The sequence below is a fragment of the Polyodon spathula genome, chromosome 1 (assembly GCF_017654505.1).
Source record: "Polyodon spathula isolate WHYD16114869_AA chromosome 1, ASM1765450v1, whole genome shotgun sequence".
NCBI lineage: Eukaryota > Metazoa > Chordata > Actinopteri > Acipenseriformes > Polyodontidae > Polyodon > Polyodon spathula.
Window position 1 is genome coordinate 46,906,189 of NC_054534.1, and position 17,833 is coordinate 46,924,021.

The 17,833-nt window shown below is 39.7% G+C and overlaps 1 protein-coding gene across 4 annotated transcripts in view; it reads right to left on the reverse strand.

Annotated features, from left to right (window-relative positions):
- Positions 1 to 517: 517 nt before the first annotated feature.
- Positions 518 to 17,833, reverse strand: part of LOC121319356 (E3 ubiquitin-protein ligase RNF38) — a 147,293-nt gene continuing 129,977 nt past the window's right edge. For all 4 annotated transcript variants that reach the window (XM_041256716.1, XM_041256734.1, XM_041256742.1 and 1 more), the window contains 4 exons: positions 9,585 to 9,669; positions 6,999 to 7,120; positions 6,568 to 6,667; positions 518 to 1,567 (listed from right to left, as the gene is read on the reverse strand). In XM_041256716.1, the coding sequence (XP_041112650.1) occupies positions 1,505 to 1,567; positions 6,568 to 6,667; positions 6,999 to 7,120; positions 9,585 to 9,669 (370 nt within the window). In that variant the 3' untranslated portion in view covers positions 518 to 1,504. The remainder of the gene's footprint in view (positions 1,568 to 6,567; positions 6,668 to 6,998; positions 7,121 to 9,584; positions 9,670 to 17,833) is intronic.

Sequence of the window (17,833 nt, forward strand, 5' to 3'; positions counted from 1 at the left end):
AAAAAACCTTATAGTGTAGTGTTAAAACAAAAACACATATGCTACATCTGTGTTTTAGGAGTGATCTGTGTAGACAACCGTTCTATGACCCTAAATTATGCATTCTATTCATAAACAGCAGAAAAAATGTCATCTGGTTTAATAATGAAGTCACTGCTGGTTCTCCTTTGTTCTGATGTGGGGCACAGTGGTTCTCTTAGTGTTTTAGGGGCAACATTTTTTGCAGCACTAACAATGAACTACACTAATGGAAAGTTCTTTCCAATTAGAAGGACTATATTAATATATCAGTATGCTATTAGCTCAGTGTTTCTGGCAGGTGATTCCTTAAATCTAAACAAAACACAACATACTTCTTAGTCATATGTAAGAATTGTGAATAAAGCTGGCTTTCTGACAGAAGATTGAGAAGCATTTTTTTCCCCTTATTTTTTAAGTTTTTGGATCATTGGTTAGTGGGTATTTCAACACCTTACAGCAAACATTTGTGGGGGAGAGTCTGAAAAAGCTTGTGTAGAAATATTTAAGACTTTTATTTAACAGTGTAGAGCAAGACCAAAAGCAATCGTTTCAAACATCCAGCCATGAGAAAAAGACAATTTCCGCACCTCAGCATATTTAGGTAAAAAAAAAAATTAAAAAAAAGGGAAATGGGGAAGCGCACGGTTTGTGTAACAATGACATGTGTTCTCAGAAGAGGCCAGAAAAGTCAAACTATATACAATTCAAAACTTGCTGCACCCTGAGGATTCATTGCGCAGCTAGCATGAAAAAAATCTATAATAAAAAGGAAGAAACCAGTGTACAGTACTTGTACTGTATAAATAACACACAAGATTACATATGGCAGCATAATTACTATCACACACATGTACACAAACCCACACCTGTCTCATTACATGCTGGCATATAAGGGTTACCAATTGCACTCGCTTACGCACATATTCACACAAGTACATGTGGCTACAAACACACGCTCATCCACACTGCGGTCGCTCCAGCTCACAGTATCTGAAGGCTCTATATAAGGTAGATTGCTATATTGATTTCAGCTACCACTTTTTTCTTTTTAATATACATTTTCATATATAAAAGCACATGCTTAAAGATCACATCCACTGTAATCTTTAGAGCAACACTCAAAACTCGGAATGCTCACACGAAAACCAGGGAATGTTAGTGCACACACATAAAAATCAAGCTAATAATAATGACAATATTAATAACAATAATAATAATATAGAAATTATCTTTGGAGTTCCAATCACACAGTTAGTATAAACAATCCCATAATTCATAATTGAAGACTATAATATAGAAGCTTAACATTTTGATTAAATCACACAGTGCAAAGAAAGGTCCAATTACACCTTTTTGTGTAAAGGGAAGGCTGGAAGCCAAAATAAAAAGATAAATGAGAGGGACATGAGGAGTAAGTTCAATGAGAAGTCTGTATATACATGTGAACAGGAACACCCAGACAAGAATTGTGCTATTTTACTGGTCATTCAGAATCACGATGCACTTCTGAAGCATCAGCTCTGCAGATTGGACAGGTACGATTTGCCTAGGATGGAGGGAAAAAAAAAAAGAATCAGGGTGGAATTTTTTTAGACAGTCAAACTGTAATTGAGTTGCATTTGTTCCAACAAGTACCTTAAAGTTTTAGAATTGATTTCCAATGATGGGTTTTATGCCTAAACTGATCGCGACCATCATCATGAAATGCCATTTTTGACCACTAGATGGTGCAAGTGACATCTGATATAAAATACAGTAGACTCTTGCTAACTAAAACCATTTGGGATGGTTCAGATTAGTAATTTGCACAGATTTTAATTGATACCATTATAAAATGTCTGGTCCTGTTTGTTTTTTAACCAGTGTATCATACCACTGTAAGTTGTATGTATAAATTGGGGAATACATACAAAATACACAACCCCATAAATCAGCGGTCAACTGCATACCTGCCGTTTTTACACATTAAAAAAAAAAAAAAATCCAAAATATGCACAAAATTTTAATTTAAAGCGTAAAAATATGCAAAATTCTGTTGCACAGCTTGTCTGCCTCTGCTCCCGCCTCCCCTAAAATTTCCACTAAGAAGTACATCTCCCAGAATACAATCTATTCACTCACTAGGAAAGACACCATTGTTAAATTCATCTGTGTTCTGCATCGCTGAGTCGGAAGTGACATCACTTTGTGCTCATCGGTGCTGGGAATTTTACAACAGTTTGGTGAATCAACATAGCCGATAATAATAATAGAAAGGTTGCTGCTGCGGTATACAAGGCTGTGGTTGACCTGTGCGAGCTGAAAGCTTATTGGGACGAAGGTTTAGTTATCTTCAACCAACTAATTAGGAGCTAGCTTGTTGTTACATTAAAATGTATAAAGCAGCTAGCCTGCAATATTTATAAATATGAACATATTAATGGATATGTTATGGACTGATGCTGAAATCGGGCAGTTTCCGAAATGCCCGGGCAGTGCCCTATTGCACTATTGCCATGTTTATTTAAACAACTTAAATACTTTGACAATGCTAGTTTAAAGCAGTGGTACTCAACAAAATATCAATGCACAAGGTTATTTTCATTGTGGGTTACATATAGAGGTTAGAGTAATTAGGGAGGAAAAACAAGTCCAGAATAAAGTGTAACAATATTTTATTGTATTCTTATTGCAGTAATGCAATAGAAGTCTCTGTGGAGAGTTCCGTTGAATGAGAAATCATTCAATATCAGCAAAAGACTAATAATCGCAGTTTAAATGTAATAGTTACCTCAATCTCAGGAAGAACGCAGTGCCAAACAACTCACTTACCACAGCAATATTAATCATATTTTGGGAATACAACTGGAATAGAGAGGAATGAAAGGTGTTGCTAGTGAAGTTTGATCAGGACACGGCTTCGTGGAAATTAAAGTTTAAAAGCATGATGTGGTAGGTATGAACTCCTTTTTACATAACTGATCTTCAGTATCTTTGCCTGTTTTATAATCTCTCATTCAAGCAAAGCAACTCTGCAATGAGATCTGTATGCATTACTGCAATAAGAATACAATAAAACATTGCTGCATTTTATTCAGACCTCCCACCCTCCCACTCTAATCCATAGTGCCTTCAAAAAGTCTACATCCCCTTTCATATTTTTCACCTTTTGTTGCCTTATAGCCTGGAATTAAAAGGCATTAAAATTGTTGGTTTTTTTTTTTTCATTTATCTACATATCCTACCCCACAACTTCCAAGTGAAAAAGAAATTCTAGAAATTTGTAGAAAATTAATTTAAAATAAAAACTGAAATAGCTTGGTTGGATAAGTGTCCACCCCCCTGTAACAGCAATCCTAAATTAGCTCAGGTATAACCAATCGCTTTCAAATCACACACCCAGTTAAGTGGCCTCCATTTGTGTTAAATTGTAGTGATTCACATGATTTCAGGATAAATTCAGCAGTTCTGGTAGGTTCCCTCTGCTGGGTAGTGCATTTCAAAAGTAAAGACTCAACCATGAGCACCGAGGCGCTTTCAAAAGAACTCCGGGACAAAGTTGTTGAAAGGCACAGATCAGGGGATGGGTATAAGAAAATATCAAAGGCCTTGAATATCCCTTGGAGCACAGTCAAGACGATTATTAAGAAGTGAAAGGTGTGTGGCAACACCAAGACCCGCCTAGATCAGGCCGTCCCGCCAAATTGGATGACCGAGCAAGAAGGAGACTGATCAATGAGGCTACCAAGAGGCCAATGGCAACTTTGCAAGAGCTACAGGCTTTTATGGCCAAGACTGGTCAAAGTGTGCATGTGACAAAAATATCCCGAGCACTCCACAAATCTGGCCTGTATGGTAGGGTGGCAAGAAGGAAGCCATTACTCAAGAAAGCCCACCTTGAATCCCATTTGAAGTATGGAAAAAAAACATTTGGGATTCTGTAGCCATGTGGCAAAAAGTTTTGTGGTCTGACAAAACTAAAATGGAACTTTTTGGCCTAAATGCAAAGCCTTATGTTTGGCACAAACCCAACACAGTGCATCACCCAAAGAACACCATCCCTACTGTGAAGCATGGTAGTGGCAGCATCATGTTATGGGGATGTTTTTTTATCGGCAGGGACTGGGGCACTTGTCAGGATAGAAAGGAAAATGAATGGAGCAAAGTACAGAGAAGTCCTTGAGGAAAACCTGCTGCCCTCTGCAAGAAAGTTGAAACTGGGACGGAAGTTCACCTTTCAGCATGACGACAGCCAAAGCTACAATGGAGTGGCTAAGGAACAAAAAGGTAAACGTCCTTGAATGACCCAGTCAGAGCCCCGACCTAAATCCAATCGAAAATCTCTGGAATGACTGGAAAATTGCTGCCCATCAACGCTCCCCAAGGAACTTAAAGGACCTTGAACAGTTTTGTAAAGAAAAATGGTCAAATATTGCCAAATCTAGGTGTACAAAGTTGGTAGACCTATCCCAACAGACTCACAGCTGTAATTGCTGCCAAAGGTGCTTCCACCAAGTATTAACTCAGGGGGGTGGAGACTTATCCAATTATGATCTTTCAGTTTTGTATTTTTAATATATAATTTTTTTTTCTCAATAAAACCTTTTTTTCCCCTTAACAGTGTTGTGTATGGTGTGTAGATAAGTGGCAAAAAATCTTCATTTAAATACATGAAACTCTGAGGCACTGACACGACAAAATGTGAAAAAAGTTCAAGGGGGTGCAGACTTTCTATAGGCACTGTATACTTTGGATTGATATTTTGTTGAGTTCTGTTGCTTTAAACTGCGTCGTTAGAAAGTATAGTACAAAAGGGCAAATAACATACATGATAAAAATTTTTTAAAAAATCTGATCTCTCTCTCATATCTTGTTCTTGTGTGTCACCAGCTCAGGTCGGCTACTCTGGATAAGATAGCAAATGTGACACTGTTTACCAATATGTTTATTAGCGCTTTTATATATTTCTTAAAAATACACAACTGCATACCCATTTTCAAAATTTTTTCACAAAAAAAAATAATAAAATGTTGCCAGCTGCCTTACAGTACGACTTTTAAAGGGGGGGCTGTACTCAAAATAACAAGGCCCTCTACACTATCTGTATACGTAACAAATGTGTCTTGCTGCACCAATTTTGTTAATAAGTCAAGCGTTTGGCCAGTATTTCAATTCTTTTGTCAGCTTTCTGGGTCAGCTGGAAATCAGGCCACCGCCATATTGGATCCTTTCTGGCAGAGCTGTTATGTCATATCATTGACAGCCACCCACACCAGTTTTCTGTGTGCCTAAGCCTTTAAACCAGCAAAGGGCGGCCATAAAAAAACTATGGTTACAGAATATAGGAACGCGAAATACGCTCAATAGAATACTGTGTGTGACTGGACGTCACACAAAGCACGATGGAAGATATACTGGAGAGGAGAGGCTGAAAATGCATCAGAAGCTTTAGTTAACATGTTTTCTATAAAATGGTTATATATATACACATACATATATACATTATATGGACTTTTTTTTTGTTAAATCTAGGCAAAAATACACGGGACAAAACACCTGTTAAAACATTTATCCTCTTTTTTTTTTTTTTTCATCTGGAAGCTGCCATTTCGGCTCTGTTCAGTGCAGTTTCACTCACCACTCACCACTTAATTTCTCCGGTTCTACAAGTCCTAGAGTGATCGTCAACGGCACATTTGAAAGGTAAGAACTTCGACTAATTAGCTGTCATTTATGTATTTATTTAAAATGTTAAGAACTGCTCCTTCAGTCATAGTCGCAACCCCCTTACTGACTCTCATGCCCCCCCACTTTGCGCACCACTGTTGTAGAACACATGCGTGGTTGTACAGCAGTTCAAAGTAATATTGCAGTTAAAATGGAAGGCTCTTTTTTAATGTCTACCCCATTACCTTTAAAGGTTGGACAGTACTTAAAAATTTAGATTACTCATGACTTCAAGGTAATGTTATATTTTACCCCCTGAAAATACATTTTACCTCTCAGTGTTAAAATTAGAGTGCAAGTTAGTCCCAAACCCAAAACCTTATCTTAGAAGTGTAACAAATGTTACAAGCATAAGGAAAAGTGAGCAAACCCACAGTAGGAGACTCTGCTTGCCAAAGTAAATGTTTGGTCTCTCTCCTTCCTGTCAGTCCCAGGCACTTCAATTAGTTGCTGGGCAACCCTAATATAGCTGCATTCTCAGTCAGTCTAATAAATTATCTTAAAGGAAAAACAGACTCACCAATACTGCTAAACCAGGGAGTGGTTATGTAATGTACTTATACAGTTGTGTTATGAGGTTTTCCTTTTATAAATACTGCATTACCTTAGTATCACCTGTAACAGAAATGCATCACTTACCAAAATATAATCTGTTACACTTGCAACAGTGGTGAAAAGCACATTTATCTTTAAAGATGATTTATTTAATATTGTATAATAAGAAAAAAAAACACAGTAGCGGTGTAGCGCTGTTGCATGTTTTATTAGGGGACAACCAGCTTAGTTCTACTCAAGTTACAGAAAAGGCTTGCATTTCTTAACAGGATCCCTCCAACTTACCTTTAGCCATTTGTCAACACACTTGGCGTGGAATTCATGGTTACAGGGTAAAACTCGAAGTAGCTGCCTGGACTCAAAATCACACATACAAACTACACACCTAGAATAAAAAAGATCATTCAGAAACTTAGCTTTTTAAAAATACTTTAAGACAAAAAAAAACAAACTCAAGAAAAACCCAATCTATTTTATCTACAAATGCCTTTGGTTGTTAATGGCATCACATGATACACATTTGTTAATTGCCCACTGTGCTTCTCCACGAGAAGACAGTATCAAGGGGGCAGAAGGAGCTCCTTTCTCTTCATATTAAAAATAATAAAATAATTTAGCTCATGACACTTCACAGTTCCCCATGGAACTGCTATCAACTTTTAAAAACCAGCCTGATACAAGATTATATTTAAATTATGTTTGGGGGGGGTACTTACAAGGTCTGTTCAGACTGGTGGTTGTTGGGGTTGAACCTGTAGGATGGAAGCTGCTCGATGTCTGCCTTTGTCAGGCCTCTGGGTTTGGCTTCTCCTAGTCGCTCTGCCAGGTTTAGCAGTGCCTGTAGAAACAGTAAACACGCTCCAAGTAATTTCATATCTTACTACGAGCAGCATAAAAACTCTCAACGTACAGCCATCTCTCATTTATTGCAGCTCTGAATATCTCATTGTGATTCTCGTAATATCTCGAAATATGATTTTGGACCTGATCACAATGCTGCAATATCAAAGGTAAACGGCAGTAACTTCTGTTCATCCATGAATCTAATGAATCTAATTAATTTGTCCTATCCACTTTTCACAAACTTTTTTCCTTAGAAAGTGTTACCCAGGCCCAGAGGAAGGCCCCTAGGCAAACTTGGCAGCAGTTCTATAAAGAAAATAGTTTTATGACTGACTTAACGTTATCCGTAATGGAGATGCAAAGTGTAAAGTAGTAAGCCACCAGACAGGCATTAATTTTGTCGTCAGAACAAAAATTTGGTAAGTTAAATGTATGTGACTTTATGGTATTTTGACAGTAAATACCAATGCTAACAAAATGTGTTAAATTCCGATCCCAAATCAAATCGATAAATACCTGAGTGTTGCCTATCACATGTCACTGGCAATATTACTAACCTGTAAAGACATGAATTACTATTTAAATGGAACCTCGCCCGGACATGAGCTGAATTCAGCGGATAAAATGCTTTTTAATTTTTATCTTTTTTAAACTGACTAGCTAAGGTACTGTCTTCAGATTCAATTCTTCCTACTTACCCATGTGTCGTACGAGGTGACCAGACAGCTGTGTCACCGGTGAGACACTTTTCTTCTGAAGACACTATTTGGCATAACACCGAGACAGGCTGAGACAGTTCAGGTTTACAGACTCCCATCGTCACCAATGCATTTAACAGACAGGTGTGTAGGTGCATTCAATTGATCCATGGTAAGCCATTCGTGTATCTCAATTACAACTGAGAAATGTATTAATAATAATGATAAACTTGTGAAGTACTGTATTTTGTGGTATGTATTGGTATATGTGCATATTATATTCTAAAAGCATGAAGTTAGTTTAATTACAATGCTCTGTGTAATTAGACTGACAGTGCTGGAGAAGTAATTGGCGTGACAACATCTGTGTTCCTCAAAAGCCCTTTCTGCTAAGTTTTTGTATAAGTTTGTATTTTCAAAATGTACAGTACATTGGGAGAGTGTTTTTGATAATATTGTCATGATGCACACCGTTCTGTTTAGATAAACTTTTGTTTCAAAACGCATTAGATCATTTGACGGCACAGATTAAAGGGTACATAAGGGCCTTTTTATTTTATTGTGTTACATGTTACCATGTGTTGCTACAACTGTTTATGTAAGGTGTGTGTACTGTTTAAATTAATATTTTTTTTATATTTTAACCACTATTTTAAAACTTTAAATTGCATTCCCTGCCTCAAGATGGCTTCACATGTACCCGTATGGACCTCTCAGAACTATATTTCCCATCATCCTCCTGCTTACTGGTAAATCCATCTCAGTTACATATGTGAGTAGGAGGATGATGGGAAATGTAGTTCTGAGAGGTTCATGCGGGTACATGTGAAGCCATATCTCTTTGGTCTGCTTAGCTTATTCTAACATCAGTATTTGCCTATTGCAGGTCGGTGTAATGTATGGATGTGTGTGGAATATGACAGAACACACGTGGGAATGTGGCTGGGGCAATAATGGAATAATTGATGATTAACTAGGCTCCAGCCACAGGTATTTAAAAAGGGAAATCACGGTGTGTTAATTTTAGTGTTAATGTTGATGTGTGCGGTGCTTTGAAGTACGTTTCCCTGAATGCGCATTTCCGTTACACAATAGGAACAGAGTTATTATTTTTTTTTATACAAGTTTTTAAAAACAATTACTTCGATTTTACAATTGTATACATAGGCCTACATATAACCAGTTTACACCTGTTTACACAATATCCTCTTTTGAAATGTTTATTTTATTATAGTTTTTCATTTGCATGTGCTAATTTAAAAAATAATGCCTTATGTTTATTTTTTCATTTAAATACGGTGTTTCTGCTATGCAAATGTTAGATATGGTGTTCATAAATAAATCTTTTCAGTTGTATCTGATAGTTTGAGTTTCATTTTCATATCGAAGCTGTTTAAAATGTACTTGTCAAAATGACAACTGCTGGTGGTTCTAGGTAGTAGCATAAACCCGGCGTTTCTAGTGTTAATTTTCAACCAGTACATTTCGTTTCATATTACAATTTAAAATGATGACGTTATTAAAGTTATGAATCAGTCATTTCAAAATCCCACATACCGTGGGAAACCCAATAAAAAAATCTGTATATGATCAGTACAACTTTTCAAAACACAAACCAAGTTATATGAGCACACAGAGCGCTTGCATAATACAAGCTGAATCAAAAACCTGTTGATTTTAAAAAATAAATAAAAAAAATCATTACCTGACTGATATAAGGGTGCCATGCTAGGCTCTGCCTAGCATCAGCACTGGTCTTACCTCATAGTTTTCTACCTCGCCATCATCCACGTCAAGTTCTAAACTAAAGGCTGGTCCCACACTGGGCTGCACTGGAAGCATTGAGCTGCAGTAGAGAAAGACAGAGAAAACAGTGAGAATTGATGTGGAAGAACACTCGCACCTTAAAATCTAGTGTTGACCAGCATTCCCACTAAGCTTTTTATATAGTGAGAAACTTGCAGTTTTGACTGAGAAAGGGTAAATTATCAGTGAGAAACTTTCGACCACGCATCAAATGTTTAACTTACTATTTTGAAACAATATTCCAACACAAGTACTTCAATGTTTCGATTTGCTTTAAATTTAATTTTATTCCATTTTATTTTTTTCTTATTTCCCGTTTTAAAAAAATTAATAAGGTTTATTTAACTGAATCTGTGCACACTGCAGGCAAGGCGAACAACACTATACCATAAACCTACAGGATTCTATTTTTTCCATTTGGTTTCCGTTCTCGTTCATTGGATTAAGAGTATTGTTGTATTGAATTGTATTAAAAAATAGTGTTGGGGGCTCCCGAGTGGCGCATCCAGTAAAGGCACTCTGCATGAGTGCAGGATGCACCCTACAGCCTGGACGTCACCAGTTCAAGTCTGGGCTATTCCACAGCCGACCGTGGACGGGAGTTCCCAGGAGGCGGCAATCAAATGGCTGAGCGTCGCTGGGGGGGTGGAGGGTTTAGGTCAGCCAGGGTGTCCTTGGCTCACTGCACACCAGTGACCCCTGTATTCTGGCTGGGCACCTGCGAGCTTGCCTGTTAGCTGTCTGGGAGCTGCATTGTCCTCCGACGCTGCACCTCATAGGTGGCAGCATGGTGAATTCACAGTGTGTAAAGAAGCGGTCAGCTGACGGCACACGCTTCGGAGGACAGCGAGTGTTCGTCTTCACCGCTCCCAAGTCAGCGCAGGGGTGATATTGGTGAGCTGAGCCTAAATAATAACTGGGCATTTCAAATTGGAAGAAAATAACAAAAAAATAATTGCCAACAACTAAATTATTAAAGAAGAAAAACGGTAACAAAAAATTAAAATCAAAAAAAGGTTCATAACTTTTCAATTTGAAATTGAAACCAAAGATACGCCACTGCCTGTACTGACCATTAAAGTTTAACATTTTCCCTTCAAATATGTAAATCTCAAGCTTAATGCTCTACTGCCAAATACATTTTATTTCGCACAGCACTTAAATCTACATTATTCTTTTGATTCCGTGATTCTGTCCGTGTTCTCGTTAACAGATTCCAAAGACCTGAAAAAAGGCAATGCGACGGAACCAGAAGCCAGAGTGGGAAGTTGTCAGAGATGCCAGAGAATATAATATATGAGATAGACAACAACGCAGTAAGTTGGTCCGTCCTTAATTTATGCAAATCATTTGATTTCATGCAAAAATCATTTGATAATATATTTTACTTCCGAGTTGCGTTTAAATGTATAATACAAATTTTAAACAAAAATATTTTTAATCCACATTTACAGTTTAAACCCTTACAGCCCTAAATAAAAGCACATAATAGTATACTCAAAAGTGTAATATATCCAACTAAAATGTGTTTTAGTTGGATATATTGCAGAGGTGGCCAAACCGTGGCTCACGAGCCGCATCCTGCTCTTTTGCAGTTCAAGTGCAGCTCCCGGTGAAATGCTGAGTGATGCACGCTTTGCAGCTCAAATGAAATGAACAAAGAATAAACAAAAATGAAGAGAAAGTACAAATCCTTATTCAGATGAATGAATCTTTTTTATAAAATTCGAGTGTTGGCACTAGACTAGAGAATGCATGTTTAAATGTTATATTGTAAGTCTAAAATTATTATATTTATATCTTATGTCTCGTCATGAGCAGGTACTGTAATCCCTTTCAAAATCGGCCGACAGGGAAGCGAGCATGGAGCGGGAATCCAGCCGGATCCCCAGGAAAACCATCACTTGTGCCGGCTGCAGGGAGCTCTTCTCCAAGTTGAGTATGAGCTCACGCCAGGTAAGATGCTCCGTCACTAGAGCCAGGTAAGACACAGCTAGCTGCTGTAACTGGCCAAAGATGAGCCTGTCGTCCAAGTAATTGACCCCCTTTAGCTGCAGGGTTAACAGAACTGCGTCCATGCACTTGGAGAAAGTCCTGGGAGCAAGAGAGAGACCGTATGGCAGAACACAGAACTCGTACACACGCTGCCCCAAAATGCAAAGCGGAGGTACTTTCTGTGGCCAGGACATGTCGGGACATGAAAATATGCGTCCTGGAGGTCCACGGTCGCAAACCAGTCGCCCGTCCGGATGGACTGGAGAATGTGACGGGTAGTTAGCATCTTGAACTTCCTCTTCTTCAGGAATAAGTTCAGGCCTATGAGATGCAAAATAGAACGGAGCCCGCCGTCCCGCTCTGTACCAGAAAATACCTTGAGTAAAAACCCTCCTGTTGACATGGGGGTTCTACAAGGTGAATTGCATGCTTTTTGAGTACAGCATTCAATTCTTACGTGAGGACAGAAGCCTGTGCGTGGTCGGACACCAAAGTGTTCACAAGCCCCTGGAAGGGAAGAGGTCCGGCTCGAAACTGGAGTGAGCAGCCGGAGTGGACGGTTGCAAGCACCCACGCGTCGGTGGTACATTGCCTCCATACCAGAAGGTGGTGCTGGCTGAACAGGTGCAGGGCCTGAGGCCGGAGCCTGTCAGGGTTGCTGCTGCTTTTGCTGAGCCTGTTGGACTGTGTGCAGCTGCCGCTACCTCTGTTGAGGGTGCTGCTGGGGTCTCTGCCGGGCACTGCACGCCATTGTCGAGGGCTGGTTGCGGGGGTACTGTCTGCTTGGCCCAAGTGGAGCAGCCAAAGAAACAGTGTGTACAATGGTCTGTGGAGCAGCAGCTCTTGGTCTCCATCGCTGTTGCCCCTGGTGCTGGGTATGAGTGGGCCGCAGAAGCAGCTCTGTGAGCTGCATTGACGACTCCCTTGCGTGGTGAGACTGCTGCAGCATCTCTTCCACGGCTGCCCCGAAAGTGTAGCCGGGGGAGATGGGCGCATTGAGCAAGGATGCTTTGTCTGTGTCTGGGACCCTGGCCTGGGAGAGCCAAAGCTGGTGTTGCGCAACCACAAGGGCTCCCAGGTTACGTCCGATAGCTTGGCCACTGTGCCGAGCTATGCGGAGCAGCTGGTCATTCACCAGCTTCAGCTCATTAATAATATAAGAAGGCTATGCAGACAGGGCCTGCAGCAGCTGCGATTGGTACACAGTTAGCAGACCAACGGTGTTTGGTAGTCTTGCTACCAGTGGCCCCGTGCTATATGCCCTTTTTAAGTGAGTCTCCGTGACCGTACACTGTTTATTTGGGCAGGAGAAGTCATGGGACAGCGTTGAAATAGTCTGCACTAAACCACTGCAGAATTAATAGGCAGGAAATTCTGGAGCCCCAGGTTCTCTACGCCCTGGAGGGCATACAATGCTTTCACCCGTCTGGAGCAAGTGGGCGCAGATGCTGGGCTGGGCTGCCCCACGAAGACTGCAACTCCTCCACAAAATCTCAAAATTTCAAAAACCGATCGGCTGACCTGGGTCTCCCTAGTCCAAGGGATCTGGACCCAGGCAACAGCTCTGCTCACAAGGTCGGTCCGCTAGGAGCCATAGGTCTAAGACGGGGAGCCCTCTAAGCAGAAGGGGTCCTCCGTTCCCCCTTCGAATTCCCTTCCTCCATGGAGGTAGCCAGGGAAACCACATCGTGCTGCTCCTCCTCAATCAGCTGAGACTGCGGGAGAGCAGGGACCAGTGCTGGAGCTGAGGGGGTCTCCAGTACCCCAAAAGAGTGTAGGGGGAGCTGTCAAATTGACAAGATGCTCCAACAGCGACTGCTGATTTTCAACTGTGCTTGCTAGTTGCGTCATTTGTGCCCGTAAGGCTGACACATCTGCACTGGACGAGTGCCTGAGCTTCTTCGCTTTGTGCTCCGGAGAGCGAGTCACAGAATGAGCACTGCAGCTCGCAGACGTCTCATGTGAAGAGCTCCTCGAGAGTGTCAGCAAAGGCCACGGAGAGCCAGAAGAGGTAGAAGAACCTTCAGCACGATCTGCCCTCTTAGCACTGGCTCTTTTGAAAAAAACAAAAGGTGGGATCTGCCAGTGCTCGCCGGGCATGATCGGCACCCAGGCATTGGACGCACAAATTATGGACATCCTCTGGGGGGAGGCTGGCCCCACATCTCACACAATCACGGAACAACACTGCTGTACCGAGCACAGGGTAAGACACTGGTGCTATGCACGGAAGTGCTAAGTACAGAGGTGTACCGGGCACGGGGACACTGAGGAAGTGCACGGGGATGCACGGGAGTGTTATGTGTACCGGGGCTATGCACGGAGGAGCTATGCACAGGGTTAATCCACCGAGGGTGCTATGTACAGCAGTACAATGCACATTGGTGCTGAGTGTACAGGGGCTATGCATGGGAGTGCTATGCACCGGATAATGCATGGGGCACGGGGTACCGATGGATGTGCAGGCCACCGAAAAAGGCTAAGCTGCCGAGCTGGAGCGATGAGACGCGGCACACTAAAAACAGCTGTAGCCGGTTTGAAGACAGCAACAGTAGAAACCGAGACAAAATAATTTGTGGACAAAATACAAAATGCAGCAGCCACCACTTCTCAGCCACCTAAAACTAAAAAAGAACTACCGTCGCATCCAAAGGAAGGGGCAAGCCGGCTTCCAAGGAGGAATTAGTGAGGTAATGGTTTACATTTCGAGATTGAAAGGGAACCATTATTATTTGTTAGTAGAGCCCCGTGTTTTTCGCAAATACGAAATAGCACAAAACAAAATGAAATGCAGCATATGAAACAAAATACAAATAGAAATGAAAAATCATTATAAAGCAAACATAGAAAGGCATTTTTAAGTTGGGAGGTTTATATAAAATAATACTTGGAAAATGGAAGCTCTGACTAGCACTTGCGAAGATGTACAGTTTGGAGCGAGTCGTTTGGTACTTAAAATTGTAATGGAAGAGAACTGATGCCTGTCTCAAATGCCTAAACCGTGCATAACAATTAAACAGTGCTGCAAAGAATTTCCCCTGACTTCTCTTGGCCAATTGTTTAATTAACACTGGAGACAGCCACACAGGCATCAATGGACACAAATATGTTGTAGAAATGCATTGTGAATGTTCCACTGCTGAAATGTTAATACATTATTTTGTGCTGTGGAACATGAAACTAAAAGAAAGATGCAGTTCAGAATAATGTTGACGGCTCTGTAGATATTATTGACATGCTGTTTGGGCTAAGGTGTCACAATGACAGCTTATCCAATATTGTGATTTCTTGTCTCATGTACATTGTGGTTTCCATTGACTTAATTTGAATATTTGTGCTAGATTGAACCGCCTTATGAACACAAGCGTAAAACATCTTAATATTCTTTCAGTAACCTGCTTTTTGAGTTCATACTGAATTGTACTACAGTCTAAAATATGCCATGTTTTGTGTCTTTTGATTTAATATCCTCAAGCTGATTTGAATTCCACTGTGCAGTAATAAAAGTGTTTTTGTATTTTTATTTTATCTTACTGTATTTTTAAAGAGCATGGGCAATATTTACTGTAAATAGGCAGTTAATTAAAAATACTGGGAGACTGTACGTTACCGTTACTGCTGCTAATGAGAAATTATGGTAACTTAATTATTTTTCTGTGCTTGGTCAGTTTATGTCAAATAAAAAATAAAAAAGATAATGTTTAATAAAATATATTTATATAGTTAAAACATGCTGTATACTTTGTTTTTATTTATACACATGATCTGTTTGAGTTATTTTATTAATGTGTATCTGTAATAAAACAAAATAAAACAATTTTTACTGAATAAAACAAAACATCGAAATTTATGAAAAATAAAACAAATTATAAAAAATACAAACAATTTCACTGGGCTTTATTTATTAGCTATTACTAGCATTTTAGTTTTCACATGATCATATTAAAAGTATGGTGTAAACTGAAATATCAGAATTTATGTCAATATACATCTTTTAGTCAAGAAACCTGATTTGATGGAGCTACATACAACAGTCCTTTTGTGTTTAAGATTTCTGAATTTATTAGTCAGTTTCTGCTACCATATAGTTAAATTCTGAACAGAGTATATACTTTAAGTCATAAATATGTAGGACAGGAAGTACAAGTTAAAATGTAAACTTATGAAAAGTAGCAGCTGCTCCTCTGTTGCTATGTCTGTGGTTTCGTCTAAAATCAAAGAACGGAACCTCGACTCTTGCAGAGCATTCACAATTTGACTCATTTTAGTGCATCCACAAACTGACAAGTGTAGTTTTGTGATATATGATCTACACCTATTGATACCCCATTGCCTTTCTGCCAGCCTTACAGAAAAAACACAGATAATGTTTTCACATGACAAACAAGTGTTTCATTGCAAAATAAACAAGGAAACAAATACTAGAAACGCATTCCTACATGTGCAGACGTGTGGCTTTAGAGAAGACAATGTATTATTTTGTTAGCCAGAGATCTTTGCTGTCATTTCCCATGACAGAGTATCCCGTGCCCGAATATGCTCATTTGTAGAAACATGCTAAAGCAAATATTCTTTTTTCCACTTATCTTCTGGAGTGATCTTTCCAGGTGTCCATTCATTAAAAAAGCCATTACTAACATAGTCTCAAATGCCACAGAAAGAAATTAAAATCTGAACAATTAAAATAATAATACTAATACTAATAATAATAATAACAATAATAATAATAACAATACAGAATACAATTCTTCCCGACAGATGCATTTGTTGTTTGTTGTCGAATGAGAACTCTGAAAATCTTGGATCAGACCGTATCCAGTGAAGTATCCCAGATCTCACTTTTGTTTACCTTTTGTGCTTGATTTTAACTCTGTAGATGGACTGATATTTGTGGAAGAATGTTGTCAGATGTTTTATCAAGACTTTTAAAACAGCAGGTGCAGCAGCTAGTATTTTTACTAGAATCCTGCAATGATGTTGCAACTGTTAATAATACACACACAAGTGCTACAAAAAGTAGCACTGCCAATAACAATAATAACACTATGTAACACAATTTTTGTTCCTGGGTAGTAAGTGTTATTTCCTAATTGCTTATGCCTCAGAAGTATAGAAAATGGCTATTATTCCCCACAAACTTTGCTTTTGTGACCAGGACAGTGATATTTTGAAATGTATCTATTTCCAATGAGAAAACGGTCGAATTTGTGTTTTTTTGTTCACATAAAGTCAGAAAAAAACAACATATGAATCCAAATGAACATGTATTTATACTAAAGTAATACAAAAATGACTACAAAAGATTTAGAAGTGAGTAGTTTTTCGAGATTTACGATTATACTGTAAATCACTTTCACGAATCAGCCCCCAAATGTAGTCTCCCACCATGTTCTCGTTATACCAGGCTTAAAAGGCATGTCATATGCAGACAGGCTAAAAGAATTGAATCTGTTCAGTCTTGAACAAAGAAGACTACGTGGTGACCTAATTCAAGCATTCAAAATTCTAAAAGGTATTGACAGTGTCGACCCAAGGGACTTTTTCAGCCTGAAAAAAGAAACAAGGACCAGAGGTCACAAATGGAGATTAGACAAAGGGGCATTCAGAACAGAAAATAGGAGGCACTTTTTTACACAGAGAATTGTGAGGGTCTGGAATCAACTCCCCAGTAATGTTGTTGAAGCTGACACCCTGGGATCCTTCAAGAAGCTGCTTGATGAGATTTTGGGATCACTAAGCTACTAACAACCAAACGAGCAAGATGGGTCGAATGGCCTCCTCTCGTTTGTAAACTTTCTTATGTTCTTATGTTCTTATACTGTCCTTGGTAGCGGCGTTCAAAGTCCAGTATATCCTGGTGGAAGCACTTGCCTTGCTCCTCCGAGTACACTCCCATGTTCTCCTTGAATTTATCAAGATGAGCATCAAGGATATGGACTTTGAGGGACATCCTACAGCCCATTGTGCCGTAGTTCTTCACCAGAGTCTCAACCAGCTCCACAAAGTTTTCGGCCTTGTGATTGCCCAGGAAGCCCCGAACCACTGCGACAAAGCTGTTCCAAGCCGCTTTCTCCTTACTAGTGAGCTTCTTGGGGAATTCATTGCACTCCAGGATCTTCTTTATCTGTGGTCTGACGAAGACACCGGCTTTGACCTTTGCCTCAGACAGCTTAGGGAAGAAGTCTTGAAGGTACTTGAAGGCTGCCGAC